At 46.4% G+C, this 27894-nt stretch overlaps 1 protein-coding gene across 2 annotated transcripts; it reads right to left on the reverse strand.

Moving 5' to 3' along the window:
- On the reverse strand, positions 1–25227 carry TATDN2 (TatD DNase domain containing 2). Of its 2 annotated transcripts, none has more exons than XM_047744912.1 (8): positions 24559–25226; positions 24037–24444; positions 16904–17398; positions 5777–6658; positions 3515–3642; positions 2735–2918; positions 2154–2322; positions 1–1974 (listed from the first exon to the last, which is right to left on the reverse strand). In XM_047744912.1, the coding sequence occupies exons 2-7, from the start codon at positions 24436–24438 to the stop codon at positions 2182–2184; spliced, it is 2232 nt and encodes a 743-aa protein (XP_047600868.1). In that variant the 5' UTR covers positions 24439–24444; positions 24559–25226; the 3' UTR covers positions 1–1974; positions 2154–2181. The 2 variants fall into 2 exon arrangements, 1 of the variants encoding a protein (XP_047600868.1); XR_007129997.1 differs by lacking the exon at positions 1–1974 and adding an exon at positions 2446–2543 and having other exon boundaries at positions 2183–2322; positions 24559–25227.
- Between the last annotated feature and the right edge of the window lie 2667 nt (positions 25228–27894).

Raw genomic sequence — 27894 nt, forward strand, 5'->3', positions numbered from 1 at the left:
CCCAATTCTTACTACCACTTTAATTTTGCAGAAACACACATGTACACTCGAAAATTTCTCCAGACCTTTGGATTCTTGGGTTACAAGGATTCTCAGGTTACAACAACTTAACTGTTGTCGTCACTCTGAGAAATCTGACCAAACAAGGAGAGCACAGGAGCTGGCTGAAGACCCATCACTTTATTTACAGAAAGAGATGGCCAAAAGGGGCAGGGGTGGGGGGAGATACAGATGCATTCCGGCAGCACAGCAAACACAATCACATCAGCCAGCCAAAAATCGAATCAAAACAGCGCCCACCAGCTTTTGTACCCACACCAGTCGTGTTTCACTGGTGACACTCAGATAAGACCATCTAAATCCTAGAGGTGAAGTATATAGCACCTTGTGCTTTACCTTGGCAGGGAGGCAACACAGGTTTGGGGACATCCACTCCATCCTCCCGGAACCCTCCAGAGCAGGGCCTGTCCGCTGCCAGCATGGGCAGTACTGACGTACAGGGCTTGTGGTGAAGGGGCTGGACAGGCTGCAGTTCGTTGGGGCAACAGTAAAGCACCCTGAAATACTCAGTCCTCTGATTCCTCCAAGCAGGAGGACAAGCCCCCACTGGCAAACAAGAGGCCCAGACAACCCACGGCTGACCTGTGGAAGGTCGACCGTGAATCAAGGCCTACCTCCCAGGCCAGTGACAGGCGTTACCAGGCCAAACAGAAACACCAGAGAGGAAATGTTGAGTCCGTTCCCTTTTTGCTTGCGAGGCTCAGATGCACCTTCTGAAAACACCTAGAGAAATCCAGCATTAAGGGATGGGTTTTACGATTTAAGCCTCTCGCCTCCAGGAAACAGAGAAGGGGCTCAGGGTGTCCTGTCTCACGGTGGGAGATCAGAGTAAAGGATCCTTTTAGACAAAGTGCAGAGCGTCCTCACATGTAACCCCTGACAATTACAACCTTCCAGGGCCTGTAACAGATATACCAGCAGGGAACAGAATAGAGCTGAAAACTTGATGACCAGACAGCTCCAAAGTCAAAGGAGAGGCTCTCACTTCCAATACGGAGAAAGGACTCAGACGAGGCAAAGGCAAGGGAGAGCCCTGGGAAGGGAGTGGAAGGCAGACCCAGGCCTGTTTGTTCTGCACAGGCTGGAGACGGGGGCTGAGCAGCCCTGGCAGAGTTTTGAAGAATTAAATTGGTTTACCTCTCAACCTGGGTGGGGCACACAGGGGGCTGTCCCATGGGGTGAAACAAAAGTATTCTTGGTCCAGTGTTCCAGGAGAATGGGGCAAAAATTGAGCAATGGGCAGCAGGGGCCCCTGACAGCAGAGCGGGAGGTCGCATCCACTGCAAACTGGACCAATCTCAGTCAAACACAAGCGAGCTGCGGCCCCGGGGGCTCCAGCAAACAGAAACCCCTTCTCTGGGGTGCTCTCCCTTGAGGCACCCAGCCCCTCCCGATCCCTGTCGGCCAGGACATCCCCGGATACTGAGCGTCCCCCAACCCCTCTACGCCACCGGCAGCGGAGCTGGTGAGGCCAACAGCCGAGGTCTTCCGCCCACGCCAACACGGAGCAGACGGGCGATAGGACAGCCAAATTGAAGACTCCTCCTGGGAAGGGATGGGGAGGACTTCGCGGTGGCGGGACTGTAAACCTCTGAGACGGCACTCCAGCCAACATGCTCCAGAGGAGGTTTCCTACTTGGGAGTTCATATTCAGAACCGAGAACCACCAGGAGCCGAAGGTCAGAAAGCACAGGGATCAGGATTGGCAGATGCGCCACGCCCTCCTTTCAGCCTCTTCCTTCTCCACTGACCGCCCTGGGGGTCACCCCTCACTGGCATCCCGCTCTGCTGCATGCCCGCCCCAGCCCCAAGTGGAGCCTTATGAACATCCTGTCCTGCTTTTCTCTGTTCCAGTAGGCTCTCCAGATACCTCCTTGACCTCGGACCCATCTTCTGCCAGGCCACTGGGTCATCCTAGAGGGGTGAGAAGAGAAAAGGAAGAAGGTCCCAAACCAAGTTCACTCGAGACAGATCAGACTTAATGCTCACTCTATGTTCACATTCTCTACATTAAGAAAATGCAGAGAAACCTATTTTTGTCCTGATTTTTTAAAAACCAATAATGTGATCTTTATGACCTTTTCTAGTCTGACCTTTCTCTCCTGACCGCACTCTCTCTGCTTAAAGATTGTAGAGGCGGCTGGTGTTCTCACGCAGGGTGGCCAAGGTGTGGGAGAGCGGCTGATCTTTGACCCTCGCAATCTCTCGAACCGTATGCAAGGCCAAGCCTGGGTGAGCGTACTGGCAGAGGCTCTTGGGAACCTGGAAGACATCAAGCATTCAGAACATCACTGTGCCTTCTTTGCACAACCATGACACAGATCCCCCTCCCTGCCCTTCCCCAGCAAGGACCTCTTTGGGGCTGCCCTGTAGAGACCCCTTTACCTGCAGGTGCAGGGAGAGTCCTAGTCATGGGGGGCTCTGGGTGAGCAGGGTCCCACGCTTCCTTGGACTACCCTCTACAGGGTAGGGCTTTGCACTGCCTGGAAGAGAGTGGTTACCCTTCAGCTTCTCAGCCCCCTAGACTTTTGGTTCTGCAGAGCCACAACAAGGAGACATCTACACAGCCAAGGAGATCTGGAAGTCACTGGGGCTCTGGCCCTGCCAACCTTGCAAAGGTGACCGGCCCCCTCCCACCCACCCTCGCCTCAGCTCAGCCTGATCACACCCGTACCTGTCGGGGCAGGAAGTAGGGAGCGTCCGTTTCCACAATGATTCTCTCCAGCGGGATCTGCTTCAGAGCATCCCGGGCCTCCCAGGCCGAGGAGTAAGTCAGGACGGCCGTGAAGCCCACAGACATGTTGGGGAAGTGCTTCAGCAGGGGCTCGATGACCGGGTAGCTGCCGGTGAAGCAGTGCCTGGGGAGGGGAGGGGAGGGTCTAAAGTCACCAGATGACTTGTCTGCCTCCCACGGCTGCTCCCAGGGGCCCTGAGCCAACACCCGCAACAGGCACACAGTAGATCAAGTTCAGCACACCAAACTTAAGAGCCCCTACATACAATTAAGATTAAAAACATACTGACTTTAATGTGGGGAAAATGAACTTTCAAAAAAGCAAAGAATTTCTTTGGGGGCACCCTGGAATGTTCTCTGTGTGCTAAGTCACTGAACAACACAGTGGCCTCTCCCCAGATCAAGAGACCTCCTTTCTGAGTGCACAGACTCCATTTGTGCCTGCCACCAGGGATATGAGAGTCACGGAAGTCCCCTTCTTGCTCACCAGTGATCGTGGCTATTAGCTCAAACCCTATGAAATTGCCATTTTGTAAGTAAAAAAATGGTCAAAATCAGGAATTTCATATGGTTCAATCTAATACTTAAGCTTTAGAGAAGATAGTACATCACAAAGACCTAATACTATCATCTTCTCCTGAGTTTTCCTTTTTCCAACTCATGTCCTACACAGAAAGAAGTGTTCGTTCCATCTGCCCACTGAAGCTCCAGCCTTCTAACCTATGGATCTTGTAGTCTGAGGGCACAAATTTTTTCATGATGTTCAGCAGATCTTCATCAGCTTCTCGGCAGTGGATCACCAAGGGCTTCTTCAGAGATACGGCCAGCTGCAGCTGCCTCTCAAACACCTGGGAGAAGGCAAAGGGACACCAGTCAGAAGCATGTCAGGAGTCTGTTACATCCCCACAACACCCAGGTCAATGGGCAACCTCCCCCCCACCCCAGTCTCCAATTCTGTAGACTACAGAATTATAAGAACAGCCCACACTTACGGGGTGCTTACCACAGGAGGTACTCAGAGCGTTTCAGGTGTATTATTAATGTAACCCTCATAAGCACCCCAAGGTAAATGACTGCTGTTAGCCCACCATGCAGAGAAGAAAAGGAGGCTCCAAGAGAGATCAAGTCATCTGTCACAGGTAAGCTGGAGCCCCACAATTCAAACACAAACCCAGCTGCTCCACATGGCAACCACTATGCCAAGCTTACGTGGGGCTGCAGGGCAGGGCTCAGGAACAGCAAGTTCAAGTTATGTGTTCTTCCCTCACTGTCCCCACCTCTACCCCCACTCTCAAGAAGTAATCACCTTCCACACATTTTCTAAAGAGTTGTACATACACACACACACACACACACACACACACACATCTGCACAATACCTTGTCTCAGAAGGTGCTCAAATACTTGAAGAATGGAAATTACATATTTTCTCCAACTTACTTTCTTTACTCAACCAAAATCAGATATCCTAGGGGAATATGTTCTAATTACTACCTTCATTTTTTTAACTTTCTTTTCTTCCTTTTTCTATTTCTTTATTTCTTCTTAATTTTACTTTTGGGACCCCTGGGTGGCTCAGTCCGTTAAACATCTGCCTTCAGCTCAGGTCATGATCTTAGGGTCCTAGAATTGAGCCCCCGCATCAGGTTCCCTGCTCAGCGGGAAGCCTGCTTCTCCCTTTCTCTTTAACCCACCCTGCTCGTGCTCTCTTTCTCAAATAAAAATAAAATCATTTTTAAAATAAATAAATGAGATCCTTCCGATGTATTTGAACACCTGAAATTGTTTCATATGTAAATTAACTGTTAAGTCTTGCATGCCTATTGGTTGCCACAGACAACTCTATTCAAATTGGAATCTCTGTCTCCCAAAGGTTTTTAAAGATCTGGAGTCTTCTGCTTTGTCAGAAGAGTACTATACCTTCTCTGAATTTTCTCTTTGGTCAAGGGGAAATTAAGAAACCTTTGCCTCAGGGCGCCTGGGTGGCTCAGTGAGTTAAAGCCTCAGCCTTCGGCTCAGGTCATGATCTTAGGGTCCTGGGATTGAGCCCTACATCGGGCTCTCTGCTCAGTGGGGAGCCTGCTTCCTCCTCTCTGTCTCTCTGCCTGCTTGTGATCTCTGTCAAATAAATAAATAAAGTCTTTAAAAAAAAAAAAAAGAAAAGAAACCTTTGCCTCTAGAAGATTCCCTCTCCTCATTCACAATTAACCATAGATGCCAGTAGCAATGGGCAGGGACAGCATTAGTGTACAGCAGAAGCTGGCCCAGCTAGGCTGGGGACAGCGCCAAAGGGAAAGCCAGCTTGCTAGATTCTGCCCAGGCTGGCATTCACGCACCCACTCACCAGGGCCTGGAGCACAATGGGCACGCAGACCCAGCCTATCATGCAGCCCCAGGAAAACTGCACACAATAAATTCTACAATAAAGGCAACCTGGCAGTCTGAGAAGTGACAAGGTGGGAGGGTCTTTCTCCTTCTCCTGCTCCTTCCCAACTCAGAAACTTATACTGAAATGCTGGAACCACCCTTCCCCTGCCAAATGTCCGTGCTCAAAAAATACATAGTAAGATGGCAGTAGCTGCCATTTCTGGTGGGATGGGAAATTCTCTTCCTTTCAGTTTTGTATTTTCCAAATATTTTCTAGGGACACACTTAACTTTAAACCATAATAAAAATACAGTTTAATTAAACAAACGTAAAACTGATTGTTTCCCAAGAAGAAAGGCAAACAAATGTCTTGCCATATATATCATTAGCCATAAGATGTCACAGAGTAACTATCCCCCTCTCCTACCTAATAAAGAGTAAAGAAATAGTTCGTGAAGCATTTGGCAAGTGACATCTTGATGGTCTGGACAAGAGCAATTTTATTTTTAAGGGTTCTAAATTCTCTAGATCCCAAAGCACAGAAACTTTTATTGCTAGGCTCAGCAACTGAACAAGGAATTGAAACCATGTGCAAACCAAGGAGGGCCTCATTACCTTGTGCTGTTCTGGGACAGGCGTGGTGCACTTATACGAGTAATCCAAGCCCATTTCCCCAAATGCCACAGCCTTGGGGTGCCTCAGTGCTTGCAAAAGATTTCTCTCTTGACTCTCACTATAGTAACGTGCAAAATGAGGATGACAGCCAAAGGCTCCCCAAACCAGATCCTCTTTCAACAGCTCCTCCCACAGGCAATCTGTCAGTGTCCGAGGATCACAGAAGTCAGAGATGCAGCCCTGAAATTCCTTAGGGAAGGAGCTGCTATAAATTTTTCTGAACTTGGTAAAGGACCCTTTGAAAGACAACTTGGAATACAGCATGTCCAGGTGACAGTGGGTATCAATGAAACCCCCCTCTAGGCCTGACTCCCGATGGTTCCTTGGCAGGGAGCTAGACACATGTCCTCCACAGGAACGAGGGGGTGCCTCCTCCTGGAGTGCTCTTTTCTCCTTCACCTCTTCTTCTGAGCTTTTGGAGAAACGAAATGAACGAGAGTTCTGGGATCTGCCCTCCTCGGTCAGCTCCTGGTCTCTGGAGGTGTTCTGGGAGCTCACTGTGGAGTGAGGGGAATAATCACTCAGGAGGCCCCGGTTGCTCCTCCCGACTTGCAGTGGGTCGCCACCGCTGCTGCCCACGGACGGGTAACCAGAAGGCTTGGGGCTGCTGGTCCAATAGCTGGCATAGTCACACCACGGACTACTGTACAGATGAGGCGGGTACATGACATAGTCTGTGGGGAAGGCAGAAGGCTCCGGAACTGTGGAGAGTTTCAGCGAGCTGGGCTCCTCCTGAGAGAATCTGACTGTGGAGACCTCATCCACATCAGACCAGTCACTTCCTGAAGAGGTGTGCTCTATCACCACCTCCCTCTCTTTAGGCTGCAGAAAACAAAACCAATGGGTGAGCCTTCCTGTGTGAAGACAGCCTTTCATACATGGTCATCAGCGCAACATAAACTCTGCCTTGTTTTTCTGGCCACGGTGAAGGCTTTGCATTATCTCCTTATCTTACTCTGTTGCCTAGTTTCCTTGTAATTTCTACAATGTGAGCCAGATTGCAACTTGCAACCAAACCAAACCAGATAGCTAAACGTGCAACCAAAGTCTTAGAATATCATCCTTAGGGGCACTTGGGTGGCTCAGTCAGTCGAGCACCCAACTCTTGGTTTCGGCTCAGGTCATGATCTCGGGGTCATGGGATCAAGCCCTGTGCCGGGCTCTGCGCTCAGCAGGGAGCCTGCTAGAGAGTGTCTCTCTCTCTGCCTCTCCCCACCACACGCATGCCCTCTTCTCACTCTAAGATAAATGAATAAATCTTAAAAAAAAAAAAAAAAAGTATCATCCTCAAAGGGGATGCTAAACCTGCACTCCCTTTCTGAATGATCCCTTTGGAGAAAAACTGTTCTCTAGAACACAACGTGTACTGGGGATTTTAGAGAAAAGCAGTGCCCCAACACATCTCATCTCTAACATGTCTCTACTCTAACATTTCAAATGCAAAACCACACAGTCATGGTAGGTTTAAGATATGTCTGCAAATTCTCTTTACATTACTCCACACTGAGAGGTGGGGTTTGTGAGCCCTCCCCTCCCCTTGAACCTGGGCCAATCCAGTGAATCGCTTGTAGCCAACAGAACACAGCAGCTGTCAGACCGGCCAAGGGGCTTTCTCCTGGTTCTGTCAGCTTGCTCCTCACAGGGAAGCCAACCACCAGGAAGACACCAGACCTCCCTGACACCCACCATATTCTAGAGAGGTCACCTGTAGGTGCCAGCTTCAACTGCCGGCCACATGAGTGAGCATCTTGCCCGTGCAGCCCTGCCAGGCTTTTGGAGTGTCAGAAGCACCTGGGAGAATACCACCTTGACCCTCGAGCAAGACCTGCCCTTTCTAGACCTTTCTGAATTCCTCACTCACAAAATTGAGAGCAAAATAAAACATTTAGTTTAAGCCACTGCTGGCAATGATAAATGGATCAACCAGCTATACATTACATTAAATCAATTTAGCCCTGCTAGAACAGAAGTTTTCAAGGTCAGGAATTTTCATTTTCTTCACTCATGTCTCCCAGACACCTACAACAGTGCCTAGCATACTGCGGTCACAAATATTTGATGACTTAATTTGTAGAATAAATGGGGCAATGGCTCCTGAATTTAGTTTCACATCAGAACCAGCTGGGGACTTTTGAAGGCTACCCCACCCTCTTCTGTGATACTGTGATTCAACAGGTCCCCAAGGACTCAGTATTTAAGTCTCCATGTTGCTTGGATACAAATCAAGTCTGAGAAATACAGTAAAAACATGGATCTCCACTCATGCAAGAAGACCGTTTAAGGACCCTCGTTTCTTTTGGTTAACAAAACCATCTATGCCCACAGGGACCAGATGGCTAGAGCAACAACTTACAAAGCTCTTTTCCTAAAAATATTTGTATATGCAAATACAATTCATATAACGAAAAATTCACTACAAAGAAGCATGATGGATAAACTGATTACCTCTTTAAAATGGGAACGAAATTTTATGTTTCTACTGTCTGTATTAACCTTCCATACCACTACCTACACTCCAAAAGGAAATAAATACTGGTAACAAAAATGTTAATGAATTATAAAACTCCCATATGATACTTTCCAATTTTAGATTTTCTTCCTGCTACCCCTTTCCTAAACAACAAAAATATCCAAACAAGAATCTTTCCCAGGATGCAACATAACTTAAACGGCAGCACGTTTAAAACTTAATCTGAACTCCTGAAGCTGGGTGACGGGCACCTGGGGGATTTTTTAACACTAGTCTGTTTACTTGGAGTGTGTTTGAAATTTCCGATAAAAAGATTTTAGGGGTGCTTGGTTTTAACTCTTGATTTCCAGGTTGCAAGTTTAAACCTCACGTTGGACAGAGAGCTTACTTTAAACAAAAAGTTTTGGAGAGCCTGGGTGGCTCAGTCAGTTAAGCAACCAATTCAATGTCATCTCAGGTCGTGATCTCAGGGTCCTGGGATGGAGCCCTGCATCAGGCTCAACACTCAGTTGGGGTGTCTACTTCTCTCCCTCTTCTACCACCCCCTCCCACCCCACATGTGTATGCACTCTCTAAAATAAATAAATCTTTAAAAAAGAGTTTTTTTAAAGTTAATCTCTAAGGGAGAATAATCCTTCAAAACTTTTTTTTTTTAAGATTTTATTTATTTGACAGAGAGAGAGATCACAAGTAGACAGAGAGGCAGGCAGAGAGAGGGGAAGGGAAGCAGGCTCCCTGCTGAGCAGAGAGCCCGATGCGGGACTCGATCCCAGGACCCTGAGATCATGACCTGAGCCGAAGGCAGCGGCTTAACCCACTGAGCCACCCAGGCGCCCTCAAAAACTATCTTAATTATGGTGGAAATTTCTACCAACCCAGAAAATTAAAAAATGCAGTACTGCTAGGACTTAACAAGATTTTTTCCCTTTTTCCAGTAAGACATACTAGAATCATTACTTTTGTATATGTACACCTCAAAGCTGAAATAATTATCACATACAGTAACATGCAACTACCATTTTTGCAATCCAGCTCTTGAAAATTCTACCATTTTTTAAAATAACAAGTTGATCTGATTAAAATTACAAAAGGTACCCAAACAGAAAGCAAGGTTTTGTCCCCAAAAATAATCCCCCAGAAAGGAGGCATTTTTTTTTTTTTTAAGATTTATTTATTTTAGACAGAAAGTTGGAGCAGGGAAAGAAGCAGAGGGAGAGGGGGAGAGAATATCAAGCAGACTCCCTGCTGCGCACAGAAACCATGGCTTGATCCCAGGACCTGGAGATCAAGACCTGAGCCAAAAACTGAGAGTCCGATGCTCAACCAACTGAGCCAACCAGGTGCCCAGGAGGCATCATTTTATATTCCAATTCTTACAAAGTCTCCTGTATTAGATAATATAGGTTATTTTATGTGAGGACAAATGACCCCAAACAGAATTCAACCAAGCTAATGTTGGATGCTTACAGGAAGATTTCCTACTTCCCCTTTTCCCTTTTCCATGTTTTAAAGAAGAAGGGACAGGGTTAGACAAAGAGATGTACCAGATTTATATCTGGGGGATAAGACCTCACAGTTCCACTGGACAAAACTTTTTTAAGGTTTTATTGATTTGACAGAAAGACACAGCTAGAGAGGGAATACAAGCAGGGGGAGTGGAAGAGGGAGAAGGAGGCTTCCTGCTGAGCAGGAAGCCCGATATAGGGCTCCATCCCAGGACCCCAGGGATCATGACCTGAGCTGAAGGCAGATGTTTATTAACCTACTGAGCCACCCAGGCACCCCATTTTTAACAAATCTTTTAAAGATCATTTTTTGTTTTTTAAATTTCACTTTTAAAAAGCAACACAGGGTGCCTAGGTGGCTCAGTTAGGTGTCTGCCCTCAGCTTGGGTCCTGATCTCAGGATCCTGGGATCGAGCCCCTGGTACCGCTCCCTACTCAGTGGGATCTGCTTCTGCCTCTCCCCCTTGACTCTTGCTCGGTGCTTGTGCTCTCTCTTAAATAAATAAAACCTTAAAATATAAATAAAAATTTAAAAATAAAAATAAAAAGCAATACAGTAGGTCCACCTGGGTGGCTCATTCAGTTATGAGTCTACCTTTAGCTCAGGTCATTATCTTGGGGTCCTGGGATCATTGAGCCCTACATTGGACTCCCAGCCCAGGGGAGTCTGCTTCTCCTTCTCCCTCTACCCTTCCCCACCCCATTCGTGATTTCACTCTCAAATAGAATCTTAAAAATAAAAAAAAAATTTTAAATGAAGCAATATGGCTAAGTGGTTATGCATAAGGAGACAGTGAGAAAATACTTGAGAAACTGAAAACTGGTATCTAAGTGGAGGAATAAGGCAACACAGCACCAGGCTGGAAAGCTACTTTTCACTAAATAACTTTTATTTTTCATTTTTGAACAATAAAAGTATTATTTATTCAGAAAGTAACCTGAAAAATAATTGGAATTTGCTCCATGGTAGCAATCCCAAAATACACTTCCAGAAAAAATGAACCACAAACTGCCTGAGTGTAACAGGAACAGCTATTGGCAACTGGCGATAAACTTCCAGGGACAGAATTAAACATGGATTCAAAAAGTGCTACATCTCATCAGCACAATCTTGGCTACAGAAAACTACAAGACAAATGTCCTATTTTTTATGACAAAAAATTATATCACAATGGGAGGAGACAGAATCTACATGGACTAAGAGACTTAGGATATTTAGAAATTGCCACATATGACTCTTATTTGGATACTGTTTTAAACAAATTAAAAATATCATGAAGCCAACAGGATTATTTAATCAATGACTGGACCTCTGTTATTACGGATTCTGTATGTGTGTGTGTATGATCTAATAAAATTGTAATTATGTTTGTTTTTTCTAAAGATCACTATATCTTAGAGATTCACAATGAAATATTTATGGATGAAATGATAGAGTAATTGGGATTTGCTTCAAAATAATCTGTGGAGGGGCGCCTGGGTGGCTCAGTGGGTTAAGCCGCTGCCTTCGGCTCAGGTCATGATCTCAGGGTCCTGGGATCGAGTCCCGCATCAGGCTCTCTGCTCAGCAGGGAGCCTGCTTCCCTTCCTCTCTCTCTGCCTGCCTCTCTGCCTACTTGTGATCTCTCTGTCAAATAAATAAATAAAATCTTTAAAAAATAATAATAATAATCTGTGGAGAGGGGAACCTGGCTGGCTCAGTCATAGAACATGTGATTCATCATCTCAGGGTGGTGAGTTCAAGCCCCAGGTCGGGTATGGAGCCTGTTTTAAAAAAAAAAAAAAAAAAAAAAAGTCATAGAGAAAAAAGACAAGATTAGTGGCAAATTCATTGCTGAAGACGAGTGATGGGTATATATATATATATATATATATTTTTTTTTTTTTAAAGATTTTATTTATTTATTTGAGAGAGACAGTGAGAGAGAGCATGAGCTAGGAGAAGGTCAGAGGGAGAAGGAGACTCCCCATGGAGCTGGGAGCCTGATGTGGGACTCGATCCCAGGATTCCGGGATCATGACCTGAGCCGAAGGCAGTCGTCCAACCAACTGAGCCACCCAGGCGTCCCGAGTGATGGGTATATAATTTTTTTTTTTTAAAGACTTTATTTGACAGAGAGACACCGCAAGAGAGGGAACACAGCAGGGGGAGTGGGAGAGGGAGAAGCAGGCTTCCCATTGAGCAGGGAGCCCGATGTGAGGCTCGATCCCAGGACCCTGGGATCATGAACTGAGCCAAAGGCAGACACTTAACGACTGAGCCACCCAGGCACCCCTAGATAATTTTCATAAGTGTTTTAAGTTTTCCATAATAAAAAGTTAAAATAAAAATAAGTTAAAATTCCAAATCAGAAGCAAGGGTAAATGACATCCTCTAGTTGCTTCCCAAACCTATCTTCCAGGGTTATTTGTTTAAAAACACCAATTCCCACATCCCATCTCAGACCTGGGTCAGATTCTCTCATTCTTATGATCAGGGAAGTTCAATAAATCACACTACATGACTCAAAAAGGAACTCCAGGGACAACAAAGACCATGTCAAAGACATGTGAAGTTTCCACAAAATTATTTAATGATATGTGAGAGTGGGGAAAAAAGGCAAAGTGGTGAAAAAATATGAAATTAAAAATGCACATGTAACTAAAAATACATACCATAAAAAGACTTATAATTATGTCATCTAAGTCTTTGAAAGGCTTATATGGTCAAGTTGGCCAAGAAAAGGTTTTTGGATTTTTTTTATCTTTTTTTTTTAAGATTTTATTTATTTATTTGCCAGAGAGAGAGTGCACGAGTGCACAAGTGGGGGTAAATGGCAGGCAGAGGGAGAAGCAGACTCCCTGCTGAGCAAAGAGCCCAATATGGGACTCGATCCCAGGACCCTGGGATTACAACCTGAGCCAAAGCCAGACACTTAACCAACTGAGACACTCAGGGGTCCCTTGGATTTTCTTTTTGAGAAAATAGGACATTACCTATGTTCATGACTACCTTACACTCTCAGCAACATGGTAAAATTTAAATTTACATTTACTGAGGTATTACTGTACACTTAGGAACTGAGCAAAGCATTTCCATGCATCAGTTCAGGGTTCAGCAAACTGGCCCGCAGGCTAAATCCAATGCACAGTCTACTGGTGTAAGCCATGTCTACTGGTGTAAACCAAGTCTCACTGGAACACAGTCAGGCCCGTTCACTGAAATGCTGTCCCTAGCTGTTTTCACACTACTACAGCAGAGCTGAATAGTTACAACAGAGGCCATACAGCCCACAAAGCCAAAAATATTATCTGACCCTTTACAGAATAAGTTTGCTGACCTCTGTTTAACCATAATAAGATTTCAAGAACTGTGACTTTTTACACAGAAGAAACTAGGACTCAAAGAGGTTAAGTGGCTTTCTCATGATCACAGTTCAGGTGGCCAGGATTTCAACCCAAACTATCTGATCCCAACACCCAGTGCTTACCAACCATATCGTGCTGCCTCCCAATATATACTTAACAAAGACATTCTAAATGTCCAGCCTGACAAACAGGAGTTCAGATGTGTAAATTTGGAAGGTTCATCCATACAAGGGGAATTCTAGGCAGCCCAACAAGATCATGATCAACATCAGACAGGAAACACACCCGTCACAGAGTTAGCAGAAAAAGGTTACAAAACCTATTGTTCTTGGGATTTCCAGTTAAATATAACCCATGTAGTTTTTGTCCTTCCTGTCAAAACAAAACAAAACAAAACAAAAAAACCCTCTGAAAACTATAGGAAACGGGGGCAGCTCAGTTAAGCACCCAACTCTTGATTTTGGCTCAAGTCACAATCTTAGGGTCATGACACTGAGCCCCACACCAGGCACGACTTAAGATTCTCTCTCTCCCTCTGCCCTGTCCCTTCACCTGCTGTGTGCATGGTCTCAAAAAAATGTGTGTGTGTGTGTGTGTGTGTGTATGTGTGTGTGTGTGTGTGTGGTGTGTATGAACCAACTTGAAAAAGCAAAAGGCATAAACCCACAAAGAGAAAGCATAAAGAAAAAAACAGAAAAGCGAATTAGATAAAAATCAGCTGCTAGAGATAGAGAGTAGACAGATGAACAGTTACTGGATAAGCAGATCACAGATGGCCAAAAGCTAAGTCTGCAGTGAGAAAAACCCAGAAACATGTTGAGTCACAGTACAAGACCCCCCAAAAGGCTCAGGAATTGGAGGTAGCAGACCTCTTAAAAGAAAGTGAAACTGGAGATGAAAACAGGAGAATGAGCTGGAAACCTGTGAAGTTAGGTCCCGAGATCCCTGCTCCCATCCTCTGCAGATGGGTCTGCCTTTTCCCCTTCCAGCAAAAGACTACGGTTCACACTTGATAAAGCTGAGCCAAGGAACTTATGGAATAATCAGGAACAATGGACATACAATCAAGGTTGAAGGATCATCGCAGATTGGACAGTGAGAACCCAGGTACTTCTCTCAACCTGACTCTCAGAACAGCACCAGCCAGATGGTGCCTCCTAGGTGGGGGAGTTGAGCATTTTGACCAGGGACACTGAGCACCCTCTGACAATGAAGCCACCGATCCAGTTGGAGCCCCCACAAAACTACCCAGTGTCATCACCCTCTGTTGAAGCCAGCAGTGGATAAGCCCATCCACACACTTAGAACTTCCAATCATCTTTTGAAAGTTCCATCTTTAAATATGAATGGACAACCAACACATCCCAGGAAAGCCCTACCATAAGACAGAAACCAAAATACTTAGTTAAAAAAAAAAGACAAAAATCAGAAGGAAACTCAGAGAAAAAGTAGTGCAGAAAGTAGAAGAAAACTTCAAAACAAACCGATAACATTCTCGAAGAGACCAGAGAAGGCACAATAACCTCAAAACAAGAACAGGATACTCTTTAAAAAGGAATACTCAAAACATCAGTGTTCTTAGAAATTAAGTATGTCAAAAATGAAAAAAAAAAGGGGTGGGGCACCTGGGTGTCTCAGTCATTAAGTATCTGCCTTCGGCTGGGGTCATAATCCCAATGTCCTGGGATCGAGCCCCACAACTGGCTCCCTGCTCGGTAGGAGGCCTGCTTCTCCCTCTCCCACTCCCCCAGATTGTGTTCCCTGTCTCGCTGTGTTTCTGTCAAAAAAATAAAATCTTTAAAAAAAAGAAAAAAATAGTATGTATTATTATATACACTCACCTTAATTACTCACAAACCAAAAATAAAAGGAAACAGGAAAAATGGGAATACTAAGGAAATAATTAAGAGAAGTACACCTCCAAGAAGAAAAATGGGACGACTTATTTTGACAACCTTGAGGAGAATTTTATGGCACCAGCAGTTTGGGGATGAATCAGTGATAGGTACAGGGAAAACTAAAGGAAAAAACATGGCAATGATGATCTCCAAGGAAGATAAACTTTGTACGAGAGGAAATGTGCTCAGAGTTCATACCACGTTCTGCTATGAACGTGAGGATAATAAACCTTCAACAGATTTAGCCAGAAACTATAGGACAACAACATGGGGAGCTGCTAGAAACAGAGGTGACAGGTTCATGGGTATGGTGCTGCCAAAGTTAGCGTGGAGAACTAAATTCTCCTCTTCTAAGTAGGCAGTCCACAGAAGTCTGCAACTAGAAAATCAATACACAGCGCAAGATTATTTAGAAATATGGAGGTAAGGGGCGCCTGGGTGGCTCAGTGGGTTAGGCCGCTGCCTTCGGCTCAGGTCATGATCTCAGAGTCCTGGGATCGAGCCCCACATCGGGCTCTCTGCTAGGCAGGGAGCCTGCTTCCTCCTCTCTCTCTGCCTGCCTCTCTGCCTACTTGTGATCTCTCTGTCAAATAAATAAATAAAAATCTTTTAAAAAAAAAAGAAATATGGAGGTAAGTGCTGGAAGAAAGAGCTAACGAGATTCAAGGAGCTGCCACGAAGGAGATGTAAATAAAGATAAGCAGAGATGGGTACAACAGCCTTTTCGCCCAGGCATAAACTATGTTTAAAATTGCTAGTTTCGGGCGCCTGGGTGGCTCAGTGGGTTAAGCCGCTGCCTCCGGCTCAGGTCATGATCTCAGGGTCCTGGGATTGAGTCCCGCATCAGGTTCTCTGCTCAGCAGGGAGCCTGCTTCCCTCTCTCTCTCTCTCTCTCTCTCTGCCTGCCTGTCTACTTGTGATCTCTCTCTGTCAAATAAATAAATAAAAATCTTTAAAAAAAAAAATTGTTAGTTTCCCTCCAATACCATTCTTTCCTTCAAGAGCAATACAAGTGACTTGGAGATAAGTCTTTCACATGAAAGTTTATGTTCCAGACTCCCTTGCAGCTAGGTGTTGGCCAGGTTTCTAGATTCCCGTCAGTAGCTAAAAGCAAAAGTGATGTGGACTTCTGAGTCAAGCTCTTAAATGGGAGGGAGCATACTTTCCTCTTCTCTTTTCCCCTTTCTACTGCTTGGAATGTCAAGGTAATGTCCTCAGGGTCCCATCAGAGCAGCCAATCAGACCACAGATGGAGACTGGGTTGACATAGCAGAGCAGCAAGACAGATGGCAGCAGGGTCCCTCCTCCTTAAGCCAAACTTCTATTGTCTTTAAGTCACTGTTATTTTGGCCTTTGTTAGGGCAGGCAAATGCATATCCTAACAACATATAAATTCTAAGTTCAAAAAAAGGAAGAAAAAAAAAAGAGAGAGAGATAGCACTGAATTGAGATTTCTTAGTAACACTGAAAGGTATTTTAGAAAAGAAGCATCAGGGCATCTGGGTGGCTCAGTTGGTTAAGTGACAGCCTTTGGCTCAGATCATGATCCTGGAGTCCCAGGACTGAGTCCCACCCACATCAGGCTCCCTGCTCAGTGGGGAGTGTGCTTCTCCCTCTGACCCTCCCCCGTCTTGTGCTCGCTCTCCCTCTCATTCTCTCTCTCAAATAAAATCTTTGGGGAAAAAAAAAAGAGAGAGAAGAAAAGAACCATCAGTTTGTCCCAGAGTCCTTGGTAAGTGAAGTGCTGCTTTTAATGAGTAACACTCAGGATCAAATGAGAAAGACAACAAATACATATCATCAACAGAACTAAAAACCCCCCATGCTTGGTATAAGCTCAGCTTACCTTCTGGCTTTCTAAATTAGAGTCGGAGTCATCCAAAAACTCAAGGGCTGGAGAGTCCTTGTCAAGGACTGTCCTTCGGGCACCAGCTGTCTCCTCGCTGGGTTTCTCCTGAGGGTCTATCACCACTCTCCTGTCGCAGAAGCTGCTCCTCTCCAGCTCAGCCTTTTCGTCCTCTGCTCTCACCTCCGGGGCTGATTCTTTCCCTTTCGGAGGAGGAGACACAGTGACACTCCTGACTGGCTCTTCTCCACGGCTGGGACGCTCTCCTTTGCTCAGCACTGGCCTCATGGCAGCCTCTCCCTTCCTTTTTGGCATCGACTTTCCCAGGATGCCCTGGATAGCCTTCAGGTAGATCACTGTAGAGCCCTGGTCTCGAAATCGATCCCTCTTCCTTTTCTGCACCTTGTTTGGTTCCTCATTTGTATCATTCTGATCCTCTGCTTCAGCTGCAAATTCAGAGTTCGTGGAGTTACGAGAACTATCTTTTGAATCAACCTGGAAGGGGGGAGTGGAAATCACAATTCGTGAAATGGTTACCCAGAGGGTAATTATGTATAGAAATCAATCAGTGGCGGCTATACCAATCACAGGGAAGGTGACAGTAGCTAAGGTGCCCGAGTCTCAATTTTCTAACGTGGTGGGCATTTTTTAAAAATGTCTATAGGGAGGGGCGCCTGGGTGGCTCAGTGGGTTAAGCCTCTGCCTTCGGCTCAGGTCATGATTCCAGGGTCCTGGGATTGAGCCCCGCATCGGGTTCTCTGCTCGGCAGGGAGCCTGCTTCTTCCTCTCTCTCTGCCTGCCTCTCTGCCTACTTCTGATCTCTGTCTTCCAAAAAAAAAAAAAAAAAAGTCTATAGGGATTATCTGGGAAAGATGATAAGCCTTTTTTTATACCTTTCCATATGACGAAATTCTAATAAACGTTAAAAACAAGCTTGAAGGCTCCCTGGGCATACCCTACGGGATACAGTCACAACTTCCCAGCCTGCTTCTCTCACTACTGCCAACCACCTGCCATCCTTGGGCAGGGCCATCATACTGTCACAGGCAAACCTAACTTTCTTTGCTTGTGACACCCTCGCCTCAGTCTCATTTTACACTTGATAAAACTCCTACTCATCCTCGAAGGCCCCAAATCCCTTCTTTGACATCTCCACCTCTGCCTGTGTGACCAGTTACCCCTGTCCTTGCCCTCCCACCCCCGCCCCAGGCCGGGCAGAGGACTACATGGGAAGACAAAGTCAACAACAAACAGAGAAGCCCCTGCAGACACCTTTTGCAGGGTCACAGTTCCTCACTTCAAACCAACTGCTGCCGCTTGCAAGTACAGACCCAGAGTCGTAGATTCCAGTTTTTCATATAAAACACGAGATCTCAAATTGAATTGTTTTCCATCTCAACAGCAGTTTTTGTGGCACACTTGCTTAGCATCCATGTGAGCTTAGTATCCAACGAAACATACAAAAACACCTGCTTACTGGACTTCCTACTCTAGGTGATGAGGGAAAGGAAAACCAGAAGAAAGGCAATATATGTATGTTAGAGAGTGAGAAGTGCCAGAGAGGGAAAGAACACAGGAAAATGCAGTAAAAGTGCGGAAGCGGAAGTAGGTCACTCAAGTCTCCGGTTCAAGGTAGAGGTGTGGGCTAGAGGCATATATTTTTTTTTTTTTTTAAAGATTTTATTTATTTATTTGACAGAGAGAAATCACAAGTAGACAGAGAGGCAGCGGCTTAGCCCACTGAGCCACCCAGGCGCCCCTGGAGGCATATATTTTTAATGTGAAATCTCCAAAATACTGAATACTTTTGAGGACCTAGTAGGCCACATTCAGCCTATAGACCGTCAGTTTGCCAACCCTGGTAATGAAGGCCAGGACTGTAACTATGGGGAGAGAAGGGTTAGAATTAGAACAACATATCTTGTGTTGTTTTTTTTTAAGATTTTATTTATTTGACAGAAAGAGAGAGAGAGGGAGGAAGGGAGGGAAAAGCAGACTCCCCACTGAGCAGGAACCCAGATGCAGCACTCCATCCCAGGCTCCTGGGATCATGACCTGAGCCAAAGGCAGATGCTTAACCAACTGAGCCACCCAGGTGCCCCCATACCTTATGTTTTCATGTGGCCTTACAATTCCCAGAGCTGCCATGGCTGTCATCCCTCCCACAGAGAGGGAAGCTGCCACATGGCGCATTTAAGTGGGAGAAACGGGGCAAGCTCAAGCTCCCCCTAATATCCTGGAAACCAAGGGAGAATAGAGAAAATACAAAAATTGAGCAACAGTAGCAAAGGCTGTGATGTCAAAGACCACAAGGACCTGAACTGGATCCAGGTCACTCAAGATTTTCAGAAGTGGAGAGGAGGCTATAAAGGCAAAGATGAGGCCTTCAGTTCAAGAGCAGAGACGAACCACCTGGCTTCAAACAGGAGAGATTTCATTTTTCGTGGCACTACTGCTTAGTGAATTATGCATCTCTGAAGGCAGGAGGGAAAGATTCAGTGGAGATGCTGTTCCTGCCCTCACCACCGACAGCCTACACCATTTCAACGGTTCGTACCCAGCTCCCTGACTACTCCCTCCATCCTTTCTCCACAGTGTGCGAGAGGAGTTCTAAAATCTGCCAACATCACACCTCTGCTTAAAACCCTTTAGTGCTGGGTTGCCTGGGTGGCTCAGTGGATTAAGCTTCTGCCTTTGGCTCGGGTCATGATCTCAGGGCCCTGGGATTGAGCCCCGCATCAGGCTCTCTGCTCAGCGAGGAGCCTGCTTCCGCCTCTATCTCTGCCTGCCTCTCTGCCTACTTGTGATTTCTCTGTCAAATAAATAAATAAGTAAATCTTAAAAATAAAAAATAAATAAAAAAAATAAAAACCCTTCAGTGCTTCTCCATTTGCCCACAGGAAACATCCCCAACATCTGAGCCTAACATCAGAAGCTGTTCATAGGCTGGACCCCAAGCTTCTTCTCCAGAATCATCTCCCACCTTTATCCATATACCCAGGTGCCCAGGAATGAAAAAGGGTGCTGGAGAAAAGGGAAGTGAGGACCTTCAGGAATCAGTTGTATCCCAACCACTTCAGACCAGCATTTCCTAACATATTTTGGACACACATTGTTCTGTTGCCTGAAAAGTCCTCTCCTCCTCCTCCTCGTCTGTCAGGAGAATTGTAAAGGCACCTCTTCTGTGAGGACTTTCTCAACATTAGTCACTCATTCCTCTGACCCTTGGTACTTCAAATGCACCTGTTACAACAGTGCACACAGTGCTCAGTGATGAAGGACTATTCAGTGCCTCAACCACTGCCTTCCTCTTCGCAACTACAACCCCTAGCACGGACTTCCACCCAAGCACCGGACATCTGCTGGGTGAAGACGCAGGAACCAGGATCACAGAGGAAAGCTGTCATGCAAGAGCCAAGATATACAATGGCTTCTTGTGTCTGGGCTGGTGCCACCCTGCAGAGACTCCTCAAGGGAAGGATCTTGCCCTCTTCGTCTCTCCATCGCTCAGCTAACACTGGGCTAGGACAGAGCAGAGACTCAGAGAGCTGCAGAGGTAAGAATGCAGGCTTTGAAGTCCCATTGATCTGGGATAGCACAGCTTGGCCACATACCAGCTGGATGGCCTTGGTCAAGTTACTTAACATTTCTGAGTCTCCTTTCCCTGCACCTACATATACTAGGTGCTCAAATATTTGTTAACCAATATGTAAATATTTGTTAACTGACACGTAAAGATAATATTGCCTATTTCACAAGACTCTCAGGATTATGGGAGAGCTTAAGGGTCAAACACTGAGAATCCTATTTGATCAAAGTCTATCACATCATAAATTCTCCAGTTTTCCCTTCCAGTCTTTCTTCCCTGAAGTGAAGCAGAAATGAAGGTCCTACTAAAGACTAATAATGTAAGGTAGGTGAAGGTGCTCACAACAGACAAATTTAATCTTTCTCTACAGAAGAAACGAAGATCATCAGCTACCACGAGAACCTAAGAAAACCTTTCAAACAATTGTCCTAGAGGAAATAAGGAACAAACAGTAAGAGGCTAGCCAGCAGCAATCTCTAGGGAATCCAAATTGCTCAGTGTAGCTATGGTCTGAATGGGTCCCCCCAAGTTCGTACGTTGAAATCTAACCCCAAGAGGATGGTATCAGGCCCTTTGAGAAGTGATTAGGTCATGAATGTGAAGCCCTCATGAACATGATTAGTGCTCTTATCTAAAAGTCCCCAAGAGAGCTCCCCTGCCCGCCCTCTGCCATGTGAGGACAGAAAGAGAAATCTACAAACCAGAAAAGAGCCCTCACTTGACCATACTGGCCCACTGATCCCAGACTTCCACCCTTCAAAACTATAAGAAATACATTTCCTAAGTATATAATATACATATAGTATATAATATATAATATTATATATAATAAGTATGTATTATAATATATATGTATAATATATATATTATATTGATAATATAAGTATGTAATATATAAGTATATAATATACATTTATAAGCTACCCAGACTTGGCGTTGTTACCAAAGCCAGAACATTCCCCTCTGAATATTCTGCGACCTAGCCGAGACCTCTGCACTAAAGCTGGAGAGCAGAAAAATAATGGGGGACCCACAAACAAAGCCAAGCGTTTAACCTTCAAAATTTAGAGAGCAAATGCTAAAGAACAGGTGGATAGGTGGGTAAAAAGTAGGAATGAGGGGACCTTAGAAGGACCAAGGGGGAGAACATGCTGTTTTTGTGAGTGCCACTGGGCTGTGCTTGCTGACAAGACTTAGGACTTACTAGAAAAACGAGTTGGACATAACTCAGAGTATGAGGAAAAGATGTACAGACTGAGAGAAAAGATAAGAAAGGCATTTTGTAATTCATCAAGATGAACCAAGTACTGTACCTTGTCTTCAAACTAATAAACATCATAGGCAGAGCCCTTCGCAGTGCTAGAGAAGGACAGTTAGGATTAATATCAACATCCCCATATTCTTCTCAACATGTGTGATCTTTCAAAAATGCACACCTGCCTTCCCTGTGTATAGAACTCTACATAACTCTCTAATGGTTTAGAATAAAATCCAAATTCCCTTAGCTACTGAAGCCTTGTTGCAATCGGCCCCTTACCTAGCTCTCCCGTCTCCATTCTGGGCTCTCATGCTGCACACAACACATCATGAGGCCGTCTTGGGACTTCTCAAGCCCTCCCACCAAGATGTGTGCTCCTTAAAAGCCATCTCAGGGCTCCAAAACCCAACAGAGTCCTTGGCACCCAGCAACCCTCTAGAGCTTACTAACTAAAACGCAAGGCACTAACCCCACAACTTCTGAGGCAGGACTGGACTACTCACTGCTCCATGATTAACCATTAAATTGATTTTGGCAAAAAACACCCCTCAGGCCTAATAAATAAGATAAAGATGGGTCCATGACAGAATTAGACCCACCTGGATTAAAGGCTATACCTTCAAATCTTGGTTCCTGGTCTGCAGGTCAGCCTGAGCCTGGGATGCAGCACACCTGAAAGGCTAGGCAGATTCCTGCCCTTCCCAAAAGGCTTCATTCTATCTCTATTTGTCACTGAAGTCAACTGTAATCAATTGAGATTATTTCATGCTTTGCCCTAAATCAAGTGAAAAACTGTATCAAGGATTAACTACAAGATTAAATTATATGGCAAAGTCCTCTATTTACTTGATTTATCTTTGAGTCATATTCGAGATGTATTTTTATGCTAAAGACAAAGATTTTGAAATCACTGTATAAAAAAAAAAATCCAGGGGTGCCTGGGTGGCTCAGTGGGTTAAGCGTCTGCCTTTAGCTCAGGTCATGATCCCGGGGTCCAGGGATCCCACGCTGAGCTCCCTTCACAGCAGGGAGTCTGCTTCTCCCTCTGCCCCTCCCCATGCTCATACACTCTCTCTCTCTCTCAAGTATATAAACAAAATCTTTAAAAAAAAAAAAAAATCCATGTGCCATACCAAGAGTTCTGTGAGGTCCACAGTGAAAACACCTGGAGCACTTCATCTAAGAGTTCCCCAGGATAAACAGCCAACAACAGCCGTTTCTCAGCTGCACATAATCTAACCACTCAGTAGAAGTTTCGAGACACTTAGGGCCTTTTTTCACTGCTTTTTTAAGATCACTTTATCTGAAGGCAGCCCATCTCACCCAACTAAGGCTTTTCCTCCACTCTTCCACATATAGAACTCCTCATCTCTTAAGGCCCAGAGCTCCAAATCCAGAATGCAAACTAATCAGACCGTGATCTCTGTTTTGTTACTGGAGAATCCCACGCAACTAGGACACTCGCGGGATGATCTAGGCCCTCAATGAATATTTGCTCAAAACCTGACTGAAAGAGTGGATGAAGCGCATACGTGCGCCAGCAACGTTAGCTAGTACTCACTCTCTCACCAGAGAAACAGCCGACTGAGAGATGAATTGCATTTGCTTCTCTTTCTCACAGGTTGAACTTGCCTCACTGGAAAAATGTCATCCCTTAAGTTCATATAAAATGAAACCGTGGACGTAATGTACCTGCTCTGAGAAACCCTCCTGCATGTTCCCAATGGGGAACTAAATGTTTGAGCTGAGCTCCAAAACACACTTTACCCACCAAGCAAAACCCCAAGGTGCCAGGAACCGTTAACTTTGGGAAAAGCTGCACAAAGAACCAACTTCTCATTCTCAATTCTGTGACTCAGAGAAGTTCAAAGTACAAGGGCACAATGCCTTAAATTTACAACTGAAGCAAATAGGTCTGTGTCTCCTGAGGACCCCCACCTACTGCAGTGAACCTCCAACCTGGCTGCACCTTACAGTTCTAAGGGAGGATTTACAAATCTGGAGACCCAGACCATCCCCCAACCCCATTAAATCGAAATGAGAAGCAGGCACAAGCGTTTTAAAGCCTTCCAAACAGTTTTCAAGTGCTGCCAAGTATGAAAATTACCTCTTCACGGCACAGTAGCCCAACCCCCTGACCAAGCCCTTGGTCTCCCAGGTTTGCATAAGCAGACCTGTGGGAAGACCCCAAAGATCTTGAAGGACATGACCCTTTTTAGTCTCCCCCCAACAGCTCAAGCCACGTGGAAGGAGCTTCACCGATTCCAAGGCGTCGCAGCCACCTACCTTAAGGCTGCAGGCCTCCTCCTCTAGAGAAGCCATTTCTTCTGGAGAGGGGCTGACAGGGCGAAGAGGGGATCCCCCTGACGAAAGGAATCCCCGTGTACTCCGAATCAGGCAGCCTTTGGCGGCAGCCCCGCCCACACCTGGATCAGAGGAATGAGAAGAGGAGGTATTTCTGCGGCAGGATGAGCCCCAGGGCAACCTCGGCGTGCAGGCCACATCGTCCTCCTTCTGGACTTTCAGGCGCTTGGGGCTGCTGGTCCCTCCTGAACGCGACGCAGAGGTAGGAGCTGGCCGACTGGAGGGGGCCACATCACTGGGCTCCCGGAGGCAGCTGCGCTTGCGGGGACACCCTTCCGAAGTGCTGCTCCAGTGGTACTTGACCTTGCGCCGCTCCGACGCCATGGGCACCTGCAAGGCAAAGAGGGGGCCTGGATTCCTATACCAGCCCTCTTCAGACTCCCGCCACCCTGGGTCCCCTGGGAGAGGGCAAGCCAGAAGGTCAGAGTCAGGGGCCTCACTGACCTTTCCCCCTTTTTTCCACTGCCCATCACAGTTCTCAGGGTTTCGGAGATGCCAACGCGCTTCGCCTTAGTCAAAACGATCCGAGATTTACTAAGGGCGTCGGTTTGGTTTCCAAACCCAAAACGTGCTTCCGCGATCACCAAGCGCTACAGTTTGCACAGCGCTACTAGGGAGATGTCAAAGCGCTTCCGGGATTACAAAGCGCTTCGATTTAGTTTGCAGTACAGAGCACTTTGGGGATGTCAAAGCGCTTCAAAAGATTACAAGGCGCCTTAGAGTCCACACAGGGCGACCGGACCCGCAACCTTTGGCGGGCGCTTGGCCCAGAGGCCCGGAATGCCGAGGGCGGGCCGCAGGGCAGGGCCGGACCCAGCGCGCAGCCCGCCCTGCTCCCGCGGCCCCGCGGACCAGCCCGAGGGGCCGAGGCGCCCCTCAGGAGCCCGCGGTGCCGCGCTCGGCCGCCACGGGACACCCTCCGGCTCGCCCGGCCGCCCCTTCCGTCCCTGCCGCCGCAGCCCAGACGTCGACCCCGCCGCCCCCACGGCCCGAAAGTCCCGCCTCGGCAGCCTCCTGGTCTCCCGCCCCAGTACTGCAGCCGCAGCTCGGCCGCCGCCCGAGCTCCGGCCACACCGGCCTCGGCTGCGCCCGCCTCCCGGAACGAGCCCTGCGGCCCGCAGCCGCGCGTGCGGCGGGGGCAGGCCTTGCGCAGAACGGAGGGCGCCCATTGCTCGAATCGGCAGGAGGCGGGACCCCGAGCAAGATGGAGCTCGCCTGTTGGCCAGGAGGCTTGGAGGCATTGGTCGGAAGCAAGGCGGGGCGGAGCCACTCACGTGGGCCCGAAGAGCGCGAAGCTAGGCAGGGCCGCGGTTCCCCCCGCCAGCCTTCCGTGGGATTCGGGGCGTTCGCGGACCTCCATCTCTCAGTGCGGTTACCCGCTGCTCAGCGCTTCGCCGCTTAGCCGGACGGTCCAGGTCCCGATCCCATCCTCGAACCCGCACCAACATCGTGACCCCATTTGCAGAGCAGGAAACTGTGGCTCAGAGAGACCAAGTGACACACCCAGAAAGTGGCCGAGTCGGAAGTTAGGAGCCATAGGCAAAAAAAAAGGCTACACAAAAATGTAAAATGTAAAATTTTTGCCGGGCAAAAATATCAAAGTTAAAAGACAAGGTACCATCTTAATAAAATATTCGCAACACATGACAAAGGGCTGATATCCTTACTATGTAAAAACTTTTTAAAACGTTTTATTAATAATTTAACAGAGAGAGCGAGCGCGCGCGCGGGTGGGGAGGTGGGGAAAGGGGCAACAAAGGGAAAGGGCGAAGGAGAGTCCCCGCTGAGAAGGAAGCCTGATGCCGGACTTGATCCCAGCATCCGGGATCATGACCTAAGCCAAAGGCACCCTCAACCTGCTGAGCCACCCAGGCACCTGATGGAAGTTTCTTAATGAGATACTTAAGTATTAAAACGTAAACATGTTAACTGGAATTAAAATAAAAACTTGAAAAAATAAAATGGAAACAGGAATGAACCAAGGAACAGACAAAAATTATGAAAGGCTCTTTAGTATGTGAAAAAAAAATGTCTCCACCTCTGTCACTTAAAAATACAAGTAAAATTATAATTTTGCACCTATTTGTCAGTGATCAAAAAGCATGTAATATTTTTTGTAGCTGAGGATGTGGGGAAATGCATTCTCCTACCTGATTCGATGTAAACTGGTGCAACCTCTTTGAAAGGCAGCACATTTTGAAGTTACAAGAATGAAAAAACACCTCAAAATCCAGCATTGGGATTATGAAATATTATGAATGACAAATTATGAAATATCCTTAGAAAGGAATACCAGGCAAAAAGACTAAAGTAATCCAAAAGTATTATTGAGGAAGAATGGCCAAAACAAAATGTGAACAAACATACCCACACTGAAGCCAGAAATTCCAACTGTTTTCAGCTCAAGCTAACTCACAGTTTTGATTTTCCAACGAAAATCTAATGATTGATTAGTTAAGCAAAAAGACAAATTTTCATCACCTTTGGAAGAATACCCCAAACTAGGAGCAGTGGTTGCCTGTGGGCAGAAGAAGGGAGACACTAAAATTCCAGTGGGGGAAAAAGGCTTTCTTTCCACCACGTACTTGTTTGTACTACTGGATTTTTTTGGTCATATGCACTTTTTAAAAACAAAAAGGCAGTGGGGAACGCCTGGGTGGCTCAGTGGGTTAAAGCCTCTGCCTTCAGCTCAGGTCATGATCCCAGGGTCCTGGGATGGAGTTCTGCATCGGGCTCCTTGCTCGGCAAGGAGTCTGCTTCTCTCCGCCTCTGCCTGCCACTCTGCCTGCTTGTGAGCTCTCTCTCTCACTCTCTCTCTCTGTCTCTCTCTCTCTCTCTCTGACAAATAAATAAATAAAATCTTTAAAAAAAAAAAGGGGGGGGGGCGCCTGGGTGGCTCAGTGGGTTAAAGCCTCTGCCTTCAGCTCAGGTCATGATCCCAGGGTTCTGGGATCGAGCCCCATATGGGGCTCTCTGCTCCGCGGGGAGCCTGCTTCCTCCTCTCTCTCTGCCTGCCTCTCTGCCTACTTGTGATTTCTATCTGTCAAATAAATAAATAAAATCTTTAAAAAAAAAAAAAAAGTCAGGCCTTCCCTCTAAGGATTCATAGAAAAGCATCACAGTGCCCATGGGCCCCTGGAATTGATATACAGAAATGTATGCATTTACAGCTTGCTGAAGGGAAAAGATCTTTAGGTTGTCATAAGTGGTTCATTGACCTTTCTGCAAATGTATGAAGCTGTGGTCTAGAAATGAAGATATGTCTAGACGACCAGTAAGTACCCTATTAGCACTAGCCCTCTATTGCTCAAACAACCCTGAAACCACCCTACTTATAACTGTAAGGCTCTTACCACATGCCAGGTCCTATTGGGGCATATAACACACTCTAGTTGAATCCTCACAGCTACCAGAGCTTAAAATAGGGGTGTCGGTACAGATCACCGGGACTGGAGTCCACCCAACTTTGTTACATATCAGTACAAAGCTGAACTGGTTCCGGGACTATGGAATGTTTTCATGAAGCAAGATCTTCCCCTTGCCCTGGCAAACCCATGAGACAGGTACTTTTTTTTTTTTTATCCCCATTGTATAGATGAAGCACCAGAGGCTCAGAGTAACTCCCTAACTTGACCCAAGATCACACAGCTACTAACACCAACATTTAAGCCAGCACCCAACTCTTAGGCGCTCCCTGATACCCCCTTATCATGGGTCCAGAGCCCCTTCTCCAAACAAATTCATCTGGACACAAAACTAATTGCAAGAGATCTGTTGACT

This window comes from Lutra lutra, chromosome 1, assembly GCF_902655055.1.
Source record: "Lutra lutra chromosome 1, mLutLut1.2, whole genome shotgun sequence".
Classification (NCBI taxonomy): Eukaryota; Metazoa; Chordata; class Mammalia; order Carnivora; family Mustelidae; genus Lutra; species Lutra lutra.

Coding starts and splice junctions, on each gene's coding strand:
- TATDN2 (XM_047744912.1), bottom strand. CDS start 24,438: ATGGCGTCGGAGCGGCGCAAGGTCAAGTACCACTGGAGCAGCACTTCG. Junction 17,399..24,036: donor AGGAGGCCTGCAGCCTTAAG/GTAGGTGGCTGC, acceptor CCCCCCTTCCAG/GTTGATTCAAAAGATAGTTC. Junction 6,659..16,903: donor CTAATTTAGAAAGCCAGAAG/GTAAGCTGAGCT, acceptor TGTTTTCTGCAG/CCTAAAGAGAGGGAGGTGGT.